Source organism: Homarus americanus, unplaced genomic scaffold (assembly GCF_018991925.1).
Source record: "Homarus americanus isolate GMGI-L3 unplaced genomic scaffold, GMGI_Hamer_2.0 scaffold25827, whole genome shotgun sequence".
NCBI lineage: Eukaryota > Metazoa > Arthropoda > Malacostraca > Decapoda > Nephropidae > Homarus > Homarus americanus.
In genome coordinates, this window is record NW_024738300.1 from 7,458,332 (window position 1) to 7,475,752 (window position 17,421).

Consider the following 17,421-nt stretch of genomic DNA (forward strand, 5'->3'; position numbering starts at 1 on the left):
CCTGGAACCTATTAGTCAATCAGCTGAAGAATTTCTTACTTACTGACACCAGTTAGTCACTGTGAGAGGTAAAGTCTCCTGTAGAGTAAGGGTTGATGACATTATAACTAAAGACTGCCAGTTGATTAAAAATGTCCAAAGGCAGGCCACCAGACTTGTGCCTTTACTTCAGCACCTTAGGAACCCAGAGAGATCAGAATGCTGGCAGTTGCCTAGCTCATATTATAGGTGGGCAAGATGTGATTTAATGGAAATTTATAAGCACCCCAGAAGAAATTACTCAGTCAAATATTCATATCTGGAACTAGCAGGTACCTGCCCCACAAGAGGTCACAGCCTCAAGTTAAAGAAGCTACGTGTACAGAAGCTATGAAAGCTAACCTTTGTGGAGGAAGTTATGAACTCTTGAAATAACCTGCCAGTGTTGTGACAGCACTGAGTGTGAACTCTTTTAAGACCAGGCCTGACACATGTTTTGGTACATTCTAGAGCCTGTAAATGCCCAGTACAGGTACTGATCAGTGGAGCATAACAGACCAACTGTCTGGCTGGCTAGAGAGCAGACCATTGGTGTAGAAAATAAATTAATAAAATACATTACACGGTGAAATACTGTAACAGACTTCTCTCCTTCAAGTGCAAACATAGAGGAAAAATGAACCAACAAATGAAGTATGAAGTATTACATTCCATGAATTTACTTTTACTTAATTACTCACGTGTCACCTTTGTATTTTGGATGAAGACTTCACATTTGTGGCTCCAGATATTCATCCACTTAAACAACATTGATCAGCACAGCAGCGAACAAATTAGTGGCACCAGTCAGTACAGTGAAACCTCTGTACTGTAAAATCCTTCACATCTTGATTTGCTCAGTGTTTACCCAGTTCATCTCTCAAAGATCAAGCTTATCCTCTTCAAGCCTTCGTCAGTCTTCTTCTACATTTTTCTCACATAACAATTTCTCCTCATGTCATTACCTCACTAACTGCATTCTAGAATAAATATGAAAGGAAATGATGACAATAAAAATAACGAGATAATCCAAAAGTGATGTTTATTTAGCAACTCTGGTACATGGTAAACAAGCAATGACTGTGGTACTGTATTAGAGGCTGAAAAAACTAACTAGGAAACTGGTAGTTAGGAAAGGGCACGTTATGGAGAGCTGGACAAAGAGACGACATTAATAAAGGCATTTGAGTCAACCTAGAAAATGATCCAGGAGTCACATTTCATCATTAAAGGCTGTCGGTCCTCGTCTCCACACAAGTCACCTTTTAAATGTGTGATATGACTTTCTTTATTATTGTCTTTAGGGCAGAACTTGATATGAATGCCAGCACAACATATTATGGAATGGACTGATAGCACAACACTGATTCACATAAGCTGTGCAATTCTCACTTTGGTTCTAGGTGGCATATAATACATTACATACAGTACTGCATGTGAGTTATTAATAACATCATATAAGTAATACAGAATTCAAAAGTATCTGCCATTATATAAAAATTTATTGGCTTCCAAAGTTCTTGAAGACCATTTTGACATGGAGCTGTGTTCAACATTACTGTGCGTACAGTACACTGTTGCTGATCCAACATTCTTGAAGGAGTGAACTCATCTTCATCACTTTAATTTAATGTTCATATTACTGGGAGTTTAATCACACTCTTAAGGATTGTAATAAACATCAGAAGAACTATAACTTGACATTATCACATAATTTACAGATCAAAAGAAAATTACCAGATGCATACAATAATTACTGTATAATACACAAGTGACACAACAGCCAAATCCAAATTAACATAAAATGTAAACAATGATAAAAAAAAAACCTGCAGGTCACTGATGATCCCTTACTGAGGTGTCACTGTTAAGGACAATTTATTGACCTGTGTCACAATCTTAGACAATAATTTAACAAACACTACTGATGCTTTCATTTTTATACCAGTTCATTGGGTAGACAATTTTATGAGTATACTGTATATCTAGTGCTACAGAATACCATGTCTTGGGTTGTAACCTCTCTGCCTTAGAACACTGGACCAAGACAATATGGCTGTATTACATCACCAGCATACTGAAGATGACAGAGACCATTACCCTCATACACATGTTTCAATGTACAAATACAGTCTATAACCATTAAAAATCTTATACATTATACAGTACACTAAACATGTTGTCTGCAGGAGCAATGGTTGTCTTTTTTTTTCATCACCTACTCCTCTTATCAGATTACTAGTTGATTAGACTATTACTATGTTAGTACAGGAGGATGTCAGAGTGCCTGGATAAAACTTACAATGATCGCTAAGATCAAAATGAACAACAACCTTCTTGCATGATTCATATCTGATTTATGTGGGACTTGATTCCTGGACCAGAGCAGTGAGAGACAAGTGTGTTACAGCCCCCATAAGTTTGGTTTAAGTTTTAATGGCTGGTGTTGTAGTGGTAGCACCTCGTGATGGCATTCTCGGATAAAAAGGTTAAAGTCCAGGGTGGGTATTGTGTAATATTTTCTATATGCAGCCAACAATGGGTCAAAGAGAGATATACATACTGAGAAATGTTGGTAACTGTCTTAAGTGGACACTGTTCCAGCAAAGCCTTGCAAAAGGAGGTTGAATATGTCTTGTGTTTTCAAGCAATTGTACATTCATATGCTCTTATATTGTTACCTTTGTGCACAAGCAGCATAATGTAAGATTTAGCAGCTTACAATGGTTTTTAAGTGAGAGCTTATTACAACAATGCCTCAGTAGTACAGAAAATTTAATGCTTGATGTAAACAAAGATTATGCTTAATGAAAAATAAGCCACAGACAACTCTCTCATGGTAAGAGGGATATCATTGGTGCCACCAGGTGATTATACAACTCGCCTACTCTACAGTAAGAGTGGCACGTGCATAATTCTCAAGACACTTGTTAACTACAGTACACATTTCATTAATTGCTATATTGTATATCCAAAGACTGCACAAATAGTGTGGCACTAGTTATAACATTTCTCAACTAATTATTGACATAAATGCAAACTCTACTACTGTGTGTTGCTGACACACTTTATATCTTGAGATCAAGTTGTGACAAAAATGAATTTGCACATATTACTTTTTCAAAATACATGACTATTAGGTGAATTATGGTGTAATTTCTTAGGCTGTGTTAATCACTGCTGCTGATTTTAAGTTTCTCATGATTGCCTGCAGTCTCACTTCTTATTAACAGTATGTGTTATTTCCTACACTTACAGCAGGATAATAAACACTTGAATTACTACATTTTATTTCTTGCTGTGTAAATTTCAGCATCAAATTCATAATGTCATCTTCACAAATTGTGGTTAAAAAGCACCCTAAGTTCCTTTTCAGAAATGCCCCAAACATGTTGAAAACAACTAATCATTTCAAGCATTTGTAAGCTACTTAATAGTTACATGAAGGCATGGGTGAACTGTGCTTCATCAGTGATGATCTCTGACCAGCGAGCTACAACAGCACTGGCTTCCACTGTTTACACCTGACTCTCTACAGTGGTATGTGCAGGAATTTTTTTGTAATATATATGTAAGATATACAGTATACATCACGACTTTTTCATTGCTGTTTGAACACCGAACATGGATGAATGGGCAACCTGGCACCACCTGCTGTTGCAAATTATGCTCCAATAATAAGACTCGGTAAATAAATACATAAAGCCTACGGTTAACTCTAACTAACTGAAAACTAAAAAGCTCAAGAAGAATTTTACAAGAAAATTCTATGAACTTTCTGGTGTGATCATTAATAACATCATCTCCATGCCTTCACTCCACCAAGTGTCAACACATGTACATCTTGAGTGTCCACGCTAAGTGCACGTCATAAGCCATCAGAAACATTCATGTACAGTACACCATCATCTGGAAATGAGCCAAGTACTAAATAATGTTTACTGCCAAGTACATTACTGTCCTTATAAACTGGCTCTCATCATTTTAAATTCTTAGTACTGTACTGTTACTTATTGCGAGTTTTCATTGCAAAATACGTGTACAGTATTAGATGTTCTCTCACATTGTTACCATGTCAATTTATTTTCATATTGTAGTTCTCATAAGTTATTTACTGAGTCCTGATTTGTTTATGTGGTGAGTGTGTGAATGGTCCAGTTTGTATGAGAGTATTGTACTGTATTACCTTGTGCCAGTTCAACTTCGCATACATTACCCTATGACATAAGTGTTCCTATGACGTTTATTTCACCACATTATGATTTCAGTCCTACACTTAACTTTTAATTACACGATAAAGTATACATAAAATAAGAATTCCTCACTCATACACCTAATATTGCCTTTCAATTTACAGAGGTCAGTTGGATGTAATATTACTTACCTAATAATCTCAATTTTATATTTCATTTGAAACTTTTCAATCCCACAATGTTGAGTGAAGCTCCATATTTTTTCATATGATTACTCTATCTACTGGCACCTTTTATTTCTTATTCCTCTCCCAGTTCTATATGGAATGAATCAATGGTAGCAGAGCTTCACAGAGAATGGAAACAGTAGGGGAGAATGTTGCTAGGGAAGTGTACACAGCAAGAGGAAAAGTCTATAAGTAAGAATTTTCCACACTCATTGTTTACATCCTCTTAAATATTGACATGAAGTGCAGCGGGCTTTGAGCGCATTCTGACAAGTACTCAAAAAGTATTTTTATCTCGTTTATTCCTAACTTATTCCACAAGTGTTTGGTATCATACATTAGTTATGTAATGGAAAACAAATGGTGTAAAGAATCAGTGTTAAACTTTTTGCCCAAGCCACTTTCTACTTTTGAGCTGTTTAGTTCTATGAATTTATATATTATGTATTTCTGTTATTTTTATGGTAAATAATAACTTAATTTAGTCGAGAAAGGCCTCACAAAATAAGAATAAAAACTTGTGATCATTAGTTATGTGACAACATGCTGAATGAAAGCATGTCAGACTGCATACATGGATAGCACTATACTCACCATCCACACTACACCAACCATAAGTGATATAGTACATGTAATGAAGAGAGTACTGTACTCTCCAATAACATTATGTACAAGAAGTAGAAGAATTACCCACAGGATATATCTTCTGGGTCATTACTCATGCCCAGAGGGTCGTTACACCTGTCTCATACCTTCACTCTCAATTTGTCTCATTTTCCCCAACCTATCCATCACCTTCATCACTCCATGTTTCAGTCACCTTCACTTATATCTGAACCACAATTATTATCATCACAAACCATAATACTGTACAATGAATGTCAAAGATTCTCACCAATAAAAAAAAATTATTCACAGTTCACAATTCAAGTCATCCAATGGTTCCAATAGACATCATGTCTCCCTCACTTCTACCCATGCATATGTGATTTGAAGTAGATGCCTAAAAATGTAACCAAATCTTGCACATTTTGTCCTATCTACTTGTTTATTGGTTGATTCAGGCTATGACATAATAAAAATCCAACCTCTGAGTGTGATGTATGATGGCAGGCAATTGAAAATAAAAAGGCATCAATATCGATGCTCGTTTTCAAGAAGAATTAAAAATTACTTAAAGAGATGCACTGCACTTCATGGGTTATAAACAAAGCACTGTACTGTGTCTAGTTTATAAATTACATTACCATCATAAAATCTGAGTACAGTAACATATACTTTTACTTTTATCCTCTTTGCCACCAATCAGTTCGTTAGCTACTTGGGCAGTCACTCACATCTTTGTTACACACTAAATGCAAGTACTGGGCATGTACTACTGGCTCCAGAATGTATCTGTACCTGCACCAGTGCTGGTCAAGTCTAGTTTTGAAAGACCTCACACTCGGTGCCATCAAAACACTTTCTGGCAGATTGTTCCAACAATTCCCAATTCTCACTCCGTAAAAGTTTGCCTTCTCAGTTTTCTGTACTTGTGGCTTCTTCAATCTGGAGCTGTAACCCCTTGTGGGGCAGGCGTCCACCAGCTCCAGGCACGGGCACTCAAATGGATAGAACCCTTTGAGATGTTTATACAATTCAATTTGGTCACCCCTTGCCTGTCTATAGTATAAAGTAGACAGTTGCAGGCGCTCTAATTTCTCTAGGTAACTGAGGTGCCATGGTGCATGCATCAGTCTGGTGGCCCTCCTTTGGACATTTTCAATCAACTGACAGTCCCTAGCATATCTTGGGAACCAGATGGGGTCAGCACCTCACTCTTGAAGAGCGTTTAGAGGGACAGACCATGAGATATCTGAACAACCTTCTTAACACTCTCTGGCAGATTGTTCCAACAATTCATAATTATCACTCCGAAAAAGTTTGCCTTCACAGTTTTCTGAACTTGTGGCTTATTCAATCTTGAGCTGTGACCCCTTGTGGGGTGAGCGTCTGCCAGCTCCAGGTATAGATACTCAACTGAGTAGTTCCCTCTGAGATGTTTTTAAACTTCAATTAGGTCATCCCTTTCCTATCTATAGTACAAGCTAGAAAGTTGCAGGTTTTCTAATCTTTCTGGGGAACTGAGGTGCCTTGGTGCAGGCACCAGTCTGGTGGCCCTCCTTTGGAGATTTTTGATCAACTTAGTCTCTAGCATAACTCAGGAACCTGAGAGGGTGATAGTACTCCAGACGGGGAAGCTCTTCACTCTTGAAGAGTGTTACGAGGGACGGATCATTTAGATATCTGAACGACCTTCTTATAAGACCTACTAACTTAGTTGCTTGATTCACCTTCTCATAATGGCATGAGAACTTCTGTTCTATGTAATAACAATACCTTATGTTAAAAGATTTAGTAATAACACACTCACCACCAGAGAGCTGAGTGAAACATGGTAATATAGTTGACTTATCTAGTAACCTTACAACACCTGCCATGTTTGCTGGTACACTTCTGCACTGTACATCTAAAATCACCTTAAAATTGTAAGGTATTTCCAACAATTTTGTTTAAAACTATTAATAAGAAAATTAGTGAAAAATCTTATAATAATGTATTTCATTCTTAAGCTAAGGTATATCAAAACATACCATGTTGTCATTAAAATTAATTTAGGAATTTATTTTACATTATCTCCCACAAGTTACTGTAGACAACCTCAGACATACGTTGTTTGTTCCCAAACCTTTTGATAATTATAGGACTGTTAAGTAATGCATCACAACTCAGTCACAATATATGACTAACTACACTGTACCCAAGACAGACACCAACTCTTGCCTCTAATAGCTGGGAACTTAACCTTTGACTCTTCTTACACCAAAACCAAGGCAACTACCGGTATGAGGATCTTCATACTGCTTATGTCAAGTATAAATAGTTAGGCTCTTCCCCTCCTCAAGTCAGTACAGACATAAGCAGATGGGATTGACGACCCTCATCAGGTAATCTTAGTGGTGAAAAGTACAGTAGTGAGATTTAAGTGATCTATATATGTTATTCCAGTGAGCAAGAGTTGTGGAATATTGTGATAGCATCATCTGTGAGTTCCTTTAAGACCAGACTTGACTAACATTAGCACATGTTCAGGTACATTCAAGACATGTCCAGTATTTGCGAACAGTATATAACAGAAACAGACGGACTGCTTGACTGGCTAGTTAATTGATCAGGATTGAAGAGGATAAGCAGGTAGAGAGATAGATGAAAATATGCCCAACAAGTGTGTACAAACATAACATGTCTTGTTCTTATAGTTTAACTGTCTGAATCAAATCATAAGGATCTCCTAACACTGTGATCAAATTTGTTCTCATAATATACATCCAAAGGTAATGTTACTTCCCATGGCAAGCTTCAGTGCTAAGTCATATATAACAGCAAATGACACAAACTAATATAACCTTCTCTAATACTCTTAACAGTATAACTTGAGATCTCAATAGAATTTCTTCCTTCTAACATATGGTCTACAGATCCATGCACCAGACGAGAGAGCACCTGATGACACTGGTACCTGTATCAGTAATTACCACAGCAGATGGGAGATGTGCCTCCTCCAGGGGGAACAACATATCACTCATTTCTCACTTTTCTGATCACGAGTAAATATTCTTATGAATGTACTGTACTAAGGATAACAGCAGTCTTTTGTATGTATAGTAAATACTGTAATCAGTTACCCGGCACATATATATTTCCACTAGCAGACTGACCTTCACTAAAATTTTTGACAAGCACAAAAATACAAGTACTGTACAGTACTCCCATACTGTATGTTAGTCAATATAAAATAATGACATGTTAGAAAATTATACTTCATTTTGGTTTCAGTGTGTGTGTGTGTGTGTGTGTGTGTGTGTGTGTGTGTGTGTGTGTGTGTGTACATCCCCTATATCTCTAAGTACAAATTTACACCCATATATAGTATTCCACTTCATGGATAATCTCGACACAGATAACCCGTATGCACAATGAATAAACAGTTGAGGATGAACATATTCCCTAGTAAAGTACAGTACCTTACAGACCCACCCACAAGTTCAAAAGTAGTTATCATCATGTATAATTTTTTTTTTTTTTTTTTTAAGATTATTGTCATATTCCAACTGAACCATTGAGTTAAACTTTTCTGCAAGACATACCGTACTTCCTCTCCTCAGATAATCCTTCAAACATCACCCATAACATTACCGCCTGGCTTATCACAATACATCTACAACATTGTGCTCTCTCACACATTTTCATATAATAATAATAATAAAAAAAGTCATTTTATGGTTGGGAAGGGACAGAAACTTGACAATGAGACTGTCCTCACTCCAGTAGATGATGCCTGTATAACCATCAAATATAAGTGCTCATGTACCTACACACTCACACACTCCTTGTCAACAGCACCAATGGAAGCTACATGAACACTGGGTTAAACTGTCTGCCTTTTTAGAGTTGTTATCTCAGGTCCTTGGGCAGAATAAAAAAAGCTTCAATAACCCACCTTACACTTAAAACCTCCTCCTCCTCAGCCATAGTGAATGAGTCACCACCCCCATTGTCCACTCACATGTCCTGCAGTACTGAGTGAATGATACAGGGAGGTCAACATTACCAGTGTCACAGTAGGTAGGTGGCTATACTCTACAGGTACCATCTATCTGAGTGAGAAAAACAACATAAGTAATGTCTTAAGTCCCACATCAGTCAGTTACTCACATCAGGATCAGTCTCATCAACAAATAATTTACTGTTCATACACAGACTCAGCATTTATAAGTGACAAACAAGTTTCATCTATAAAAGTGTTAAAAACAATATTCATATAAGTTTAAAGGCAGCAAGTTGACGATCTTCATCCTCACGAGGTGTTAAATTGGAGTGTTACTTACTGTATGAACATCCACCAGGCTGCCCACTCCACAATATGTAATGCTGCGGAGGAGGGCACACTAACACCCCTACACACAGAGGACTGGCAAGAACGCTAAAAGAACCAACAAAACTATAAAATGTTCTGGTGAAATCAGGCAGACTAAAACATCTAGTTTAAAGTGATTAGTGATATGATTTACCTTGCATAGTTGATGATAAAGTATCTATACTAAATATTACTGAAACTTAGAATGCAAAGGGTTTGTCCACCCTTCCTCCTCCTGCCATGTGGTGACTGTGTGTTGGCAACTCAGCAATATCAAGACTATTAATGTTTCAGAACAATTACCACTTGGCTTTTGAAACTTCTCGTTCCTTCCACCAACTTGTATTAATCTCCTGTTAACTCACTTCACATGGAGTACACCTGGGTATTAGTAAACCTATCCTAGTATCACCAGTGACTTATTAGGCATTTGTACTGAAAATGTCGTACAGTTTGGAAAGCAAACAAGTAAACAAAAAAGAGAAGTCAAAAGCACATGGAAGGTCGTCATGGTTCAGGCGGCTTGTCATTTCTTTTTACTATACTAGAGCGCCTAAACGAAGCAAGTGTTCTGCGGAATATATTTTTAACACTGCTGACGTCTGCATGAGAGGAGTGACGAGGGGCCTTCTGCAGTGCAGCGATCATTGACTGTGGGGGTTCACTGGAGATGCTCGGAGAAGGTGAAGGGTTGGAAGAGGAGGGGGTCCGTCCACCAACGGATGTGCAGGATCCCGTGGCCAGAGTTGCTCTAGGACGCGCCCCGCCATCTACAATGTTACTCAGCTCACACGACACATACTGGGCAGGTTTGGAGTTGCTTGGTGAGCTAACAGAGCGGGGCAACACTGGGCTAGTTTCTACTATTGTACCCAAGGAACTGTTCCTGGATGAACCACGGCTGCTACTTTGGCTCTGGACCCCTGAGCTGACCACAGTGCCTGACATGCTCTGCACCAGGCGTGGGGAGCGTGGGCCAGGCGAAGTCTTGGGCGTCACCTGACCCATCTCTTTTCTCTTGGTTAAAGCTTCCTTTAGTAGCTGGACGGCTTCATAGTGACGAGCCTGAGCAGCGATCTGAATTGGCGTGAGTCCTTGATCATTTTTAAGGCCTGGATCAGCACCAGCTTGTACCAACACTCGCAGCACCCGGAGATGGCCATATAAGGCCGCTGCATGCAAAGCAGACTCTCCATTCTGCAAATGTAGAAAATACATGAAATATTGAACAAGAATATTACAATGAATTTGTTATATTAATGTACAGAATTTACTCTACTGCTATGATAATATTATTAGGCTAGCATTTTCTATAAACCTTATTACTGTATACTGTGTGGGTATTGACTGTATACATGTACAGTAAGTCATCGTATAACGTCGACACTCTTAGCATTGTTTCAGTACTACTTCGCTAACCTTTAGATACCAAAAAATCGCTGAACATCCTGATAACTCAGTACAACATCGTTTTGCGTCATCACGGACTACTTTTTATGGAGAATCACCCTCTCTCATCTGGCTGTGCTATGCTCTCTCAGATAGGCGCAGAGTCTCGGTGACTCACCACCCTCCACCTCTTCCGCCCTCCTCCACTCCCACCCTCCTCCTCCTCTCCCGCCCTCCTCCCCTCCTGCCATCCACCTCCTTCGCTCCACTACCCACCACACACTCGCTCCACCACCTCCGCCCATCGTTGAGTACCAATACAAACTAAGTACCTGTGGTTGTATATGTATGCACTATTTTCTATAGAAATGGCAATGATTTTCTGTATATGTAATGTATTTCATGGGGCAAAGGGAGACTGGGGAACGTAACTCCAGTATTTTATCTATTTCTTATGGGGAAAATTTATCCGGTTAACGTTGTTTCTTGTAACGTCGCGTTTTTAGGAATGTAACCACGCCATTAAGCGAGGACTTAATGTATATGCTGTATAATATTTGTGTATTTACTGTACAGGTAACTTGCATTTTATGCGCATTTCAGTTAAGCGTTTTTGGAATAACGAGATTGTTCAATTAATACCAAAAGGTAATTTACCAGCACCTATTTTTGAAATAACACGCTTAAGACAGTTTAAATTTGCCGATAATGAAGTATTCTGTACAACAACTGTGAGGTCATCCAGCAAACTTTCTCAGTTCACACCAGCACTACTTTTTCTCTGTGCTCTCATTTGCATTGTATGTTTATCACGTACCTTTTTAGTGTTAAATGCTGTTTTCCCCATTGAGCATGTCTGGAAAACGTCCATCTGCCTCCTCTGGGGCGCCTAAAGCTAAAAAGGCACGAAAAACAATGGCAATGGACGTGAAATTAAATGTGATCACCCGCCTTCAGAGAGGAGAGAGTGTGTCGGAGGTTGGCCACGTGCTTGATTTAAGTGAGACACTGTTCGTACCCTGTGTGGTATATGATGGTTCCCGTAACCTGTAACATTTACAGGTATGCTAATGGGAAAATTATGTTTAATTTACGCATTTTTTAATTAAGCGGTGGTTTTCAAGAACGTAACCCCAGCGTAAAACGAGAGGTGGAAGTATTAACAAATGGAGCCGACAACTTCCTGGAACCTATTAATCTATCAGCTGAAGAATTTCTTACCTACTGGCACCAGTTAATCAGTGTGAGAGGTAAAGTCTCCTGTAGAGTAAGGGTTACCAGAACAGTTCCTTAGGGATATGGTCCTTGGCTATTATTTTTCCCTTTCTTCTTCTCCATCAACTTCCTCCCAAAATTATTACTTGCACCTCAATCAGCTAAATCTTTGTTGATGACATTATAACTAAAGACTGTAAGTGCAGTTAGTTCATTATCAGAATTAAAAACAGATTCTTATATTGGCAATCAATCTACTTTTAAGGATGATGGATGCTAAAAGGGGAGACTAATCTTCAGGCATATACAGTCACCTTAGTTTGGGGTTACCTGAACCAAATGCACCTGGCTGAGGTGGTACATGATTCATAAACAGCTCTAAAATGAATGTTTTTTTCAAGGTAGGAAAACATCTACCTGTACATATAAAATGAAACAATCCAATCTACAGTAATTTATGTACTGTACAGTAAAGTTAAAGTCCTGGTCCAAAGATCAACATACTGTATGTGCGTGTACCTGTCCCCAAGTCAGTAATGTACCCCAAGTAGGACATGCAGCCACCTGCACTACACTGAAGTGTAAAAGTGGGTGGGTCTAGTTAAACCCAAAGGCTTTCTACCGTTTCGCAAAGTTTAAATTAAAGACACGTGTGGGGGTATCAGATCTGAGGCTTGAGGTTGGTAGTTATACAGACTCAGATCAGGACAAAAACAGAGTTGTTAAACAAACTTTTTTCCTCAATGTTCACAAGAGAGGGGGCGAACAATCTTCCTGCATTTCAGGGAAGACGGTTTGACACAGCACCAATGCACATTATGTTCTCAGAAGAAAGTACAGTATTGAAACGAATTGTCAAAGCTAAAAGTTCATAAGAGCCCGGGCCCTGACAAGAGAGGATGCGAACAATCTTCCTGCATTTCAGGGAAGACGTTTTGACACAGCACCAATGCACATTATGTTCTCAGAAGAGAGTACAGTATTGAAACAATTTGTCAAAACTAAAAGTTCATAAGAGCCCGGGTCCTGACATGGTGCATCCCAGAGTACTAAGAGAGGTGTGCAACGAGATTGCTAAGCCCCTTAAGATCCTGTTTTGCAAGTACATGGATGAGCAAAAGATCCCCAGCGACTGGAAAATGGCTTATGGGAGTCCTGTATTCAAACAAGGAGATCGCCACTCCACAAATATTTATAGGCTGGTGAGCTTGACCAGTATTGCGTGTAAAGTACTAGAGAGATACCATGAAGGAACATCTACTAAAAAACAACTTAGTAAAGGAATGTGAGCACAGTTTTATGCTGGGACGCTCCTGTGTGATTAAAGTACTCAAGGTGCTGGATGTTTGGACCCAGATCCTGAAGCATTGTGGCAATGTTGACTACGGTATATATATCTCAACTTTGCAAAAAATTTCAACAGTGTACCCCAAGAAAGAATGAATATTAAACTGGAAGCACACGGAATTCGGGGGAGTGTCATAGCATGGATTGGAGATTTTCTTTGTGACTGCAAGCAGTGTAAGTGTGGTGATCAATGGCACAAAATCGTCAAGTGTACCTGTGACAAGGAGGGAACCACAGGGCAATGTACCGGGCCCATTGTTGTTTATTTGTTAGTTTCATAACCAACATGCCAGAAACTATACATGCACTCCTTCATACAGATGTTTGTGGATGATGCAAAGTTATTCAGGGAAATTAGGAACCAAACTAACTGTGAAGAGCTACAGAAAGAACTCTGTCAGCTTCAGGCATGGTTAAAGGAATGGTTAATAAAATGCACCAATGTCGTACCAACAGTAAGGAGGTGTATCACATATCACAACGGGATGAAGAAACAGCATTTACGAAGACCAAATATGAAGAAGACCTGGCTGTCCAAATATGAAAAAGACCTGGCTGTGTACAGTACTGTATGTTGTCAATGAACTAAAGTTTTTGGACCATCGTGAGAAGATGAATCAAGTGACTAGGCTAGGTCTTATAGGAAGGTCGTTCAGATACCTCGATAGACCATCTTCAAAAGTGAAGTGCTTGCCCGTCTGAAGTACTGTCACCCCGTATGGTCCCCGAGATATACTAGAGACTGTCAGTTGATTGAAAATGTCCAAAGGAGGGCCACCAGACTTGGTGCCTGCACTATGGCACCTCAGTTACCCAGAGATTAGAAAACCTGCAATTGCCTAGCTTATACTATAGACGGGCAAGGGGCAAACTAACTGAAGTCTTCTATAAACACTTCAGAGGACATTACTCAATCGTGTGTCCATACCTGGAACTGGCAGATGCCCGCCCCACTTAAGGTTGAAGAAACTATAAATTCAAAAATTGTCAGGGCAAACTTTTTTGAAGTCAGCGTTGTGAAATCTTGGAACATTCTGCCAGGGAGAATTATGACAGCGCCAAGTGTGAGCTCATTCAAGACCAACACTGGCACAGGTACAGATACATCCTGGAACCAGAACATGCCCAGTACTTGCCAACAGTGCATACTTTTTTTACTTTTTACTTTTATCTTCCATGCTGATCAGCTCATTTGCCACTTAGGCAGTTGGTAACATCTCTCTTATGCACTATTGGCAAGTACTGGGCATGCACTGGCTTCTGAATGTAACTGAACCTGCTCCAGTGTTGGTCAAGTCTGGTCTTGATAGAACTCACCACAGAGATGTAACCGTCAGCTCAAGTGGCTAACAAGCCGATCAGTGGCGAAGAGTATAAAGTAAAGTATATAATGTACTAGTTTTTCAATAGGAACCTGCCCGGCAGACACAGTTTAAGCACATGCAGCTGCGGGGGTGTGACAAATATATCCAAAGATCTAAAATTGTGTGTGTGTACTGTACTTGGGGTCAGCTACATACCCCAAGTGGGGAGCACAACTGCCTACACTAAATGGAGGAGACTTGAAGCTAAAAAGTACAGTACCACAAGACAGAGGAGTAATGTGTAGTGCTGTGATGATACAGTATTACTCAGGAGGAGCTGCTATGTTAACAAATCACCTCAAGATCATACATAAATGAAACAATTTGTGTAGGTAATTGAATGATGATAAACAACCACATAAAGAGGATGAACTAAAAAAATTTCAAAGTATTGTAAAAAATTCTTTAATAAACGGGCAATTTTGTGTATAACAAAGTAATTACTACTGACCTCAGAATATCTCCTAATATCAAGTGCACATGGCTTCAAAATGGCCTCAAAATGTCCATGATATTGGTCAGACTTAAAAAAAAATTCTGGGGGAGGAAGGGGGGCCTTGCAGCACTTCCCTCCTAAACACCACCAGCTGGGTGGGCTCACTGTGCTCGCCATGTTCCCCCACCCACAACTTCTCGGAGCCCCCCTTTTGATATTCCTGGATCTGCCCCTGTGATGTTGAGGAGAACCAAGTTACTATACCTTAAGAAGTCCAAGGCAAGGCTTGAAGGGAAGAAGCTCGTGTACCACCTCCACATGACCCTTGTGAGCTGCTTTAAACAGTGGTGTAGCCCCATCCTGTAACACACATACAGTACACTATGATAAAAACAACAATAACACTCTTATGGACAACAACAACAACACATTTCTCCAATTTGTTAAATACACTACAACTTAATTTAGTGGAGTTATTATATGATAGATAAACAACACTCAATATGCAGGCAATCCTCAGTGTCTGAACATCACTATTTTACGACCATGTTTCTCTCTTGTGTGTGGGTGTAATGAGCCTTCAGCACACAAGCTTCCCCCTATAATGTATCGCCTTTGTTTGAGAGGTTCCATACAGATTTTAATTTATCAATTCACAACTTATTAGCTCACTACCCATTCAGGTAGTTGGTCTGTTCTTTATTACTTTGTTAGGAAATTTATTGTCCAGTGTTAGTACAGATGGAAACTGCAGTACAGTACCCGGAGGAAAACTGTGATGTTTTGTAGAGTCACACCGGATAACACCATTCTTGTGTGTATCCGGGACAAGTAGGACTTGAACCCATGATATAGTGGTAGAGATACACATGTTATCACTGTATAACCAACACCAACACTGTTGTGGTTTTAGTTTTACAATGATCCTACTTTAATTGATAACCTGGGGAAGCTGCCTGTACACTGTACCATTTTATGTGTCTTTTAATCATACGTAAATAAACATTTGTAATGCATTTTCTGATACAATTAATGTGCATTTAGAGTTCAATTTGTACTGTACTAACCCTGTGTGTAGTACATGCCAAGTTGTTTTTATATATATATATATATATATATATATATATATATATATATATATATATATATATATATATATATATATATATATATATATATATATATATATATATATATATATAATATATATATATATATATATATATATATATATATATATATATATATATATATATATATATATATATATATATATATATATATATATATATATATATATATATATATATATATATATATATATATATATATATATATATATATATATATTTATATATATACTGCATATTCCCCTGTGCGGTGCAGCAAACAGACGCCACCCTTTCCCGCCTCAGACACCCACTGCTCCAAGAAGCCTCAGTCCACACGTGCCTACCGTACTGTGAATGCTACTGTGATGGCTCCGGGACGTAAGCCAGCCTCATCAAAGGCATATATTACTAGCAAAGACTCTAAAGTGACCAAGAGAACAAGAATAGTGATGACCTTAATGGAAAAACAGTTTTATTGGACAAGCTCAGAGGTGGTATGAGCTATGGCTCGAGATGTGGTAAAGACTGACAATTCATTTGTGTCTTTTGTCAGAATACAAGTCTTCAAGTGGAGGAATGTGGGTGGAAGAGGACTGGCTGGCTGGCGTGACTGCGTGAGGGCGGGCAGACGCCGGGACAGCAGAGAGAGGCTGGCAATGCGGGTGTAGCCGACCTCAGCTGAATATATTTTTTTTTAATTATTTATAAATAAAAAAATTTTGTATACCGGGTATAGTACATGTAACTGAGTTTAAGTTTTTTCCATTATTATACTGTAATATATGATTAGTTTCAAATAATGATGTCAGTAAATGCCGGTACAGTGCATCAGTGATCAGTGTGACCACTGGGCCGTGAGAGGAGAGCATGGCGTGGTTAAGTGCATGACCTACCTCAGCTGTTTGGTGGCCACAGGTACAGTGATTCCTAAAAGAGTATTCGCGGTTTTGGCTTTACGCGGAGGTTTCAGGAACGTAATTCCCCCCAAAAACACGGGATTACTGTACATAAGACATATTACTGTGTTGCTCCTTCATTTTGTGTGATACATGTGATTTATCAAAATATTTCCAGTGATTAATTTAGTGCATTTACACTGAATTAGCTGTTTGAATGAAACATACACACCAGTACAGGTAAACCTCAATAAACGATGGGGGTTA

At 38.8% G+C, this 17,421-nt stretch overlaps 1 protein-coding gene across 1 annotated transcript in view; it reads right to left on the reverse strand.

Annotated features, from left to right (window-relative positions):
• Window positions 1-1,043: 1,043 nt before the first annotated feature.
• The window catches only part of LOC121873957 (ankyrin repeat domain-containing protein 29-like), a 35,961-nt gene continuing 19,583 nt past the window's right edge, over window positions 1,044-17,421 (reverse strand). Inside the window, exons 7-8 of the mRNA XM_042377835.1 lie at window positions 15,411-15,506; window positions 1,044-10,592 (exon numbers count right to left, since the gene is read on the reverse strand). Of these exons, the coding sequence (XP_042233769.1) occupies window positions 9,903-10,592; window positions 15,411-15,506 (786 nt within the window). The 3' untranslated portion in view covers window positions 1,044-9,902. The remainder of the gene's footprint in view (window positions 10,593-15,410; window positions 15,507-17,421) is intronic.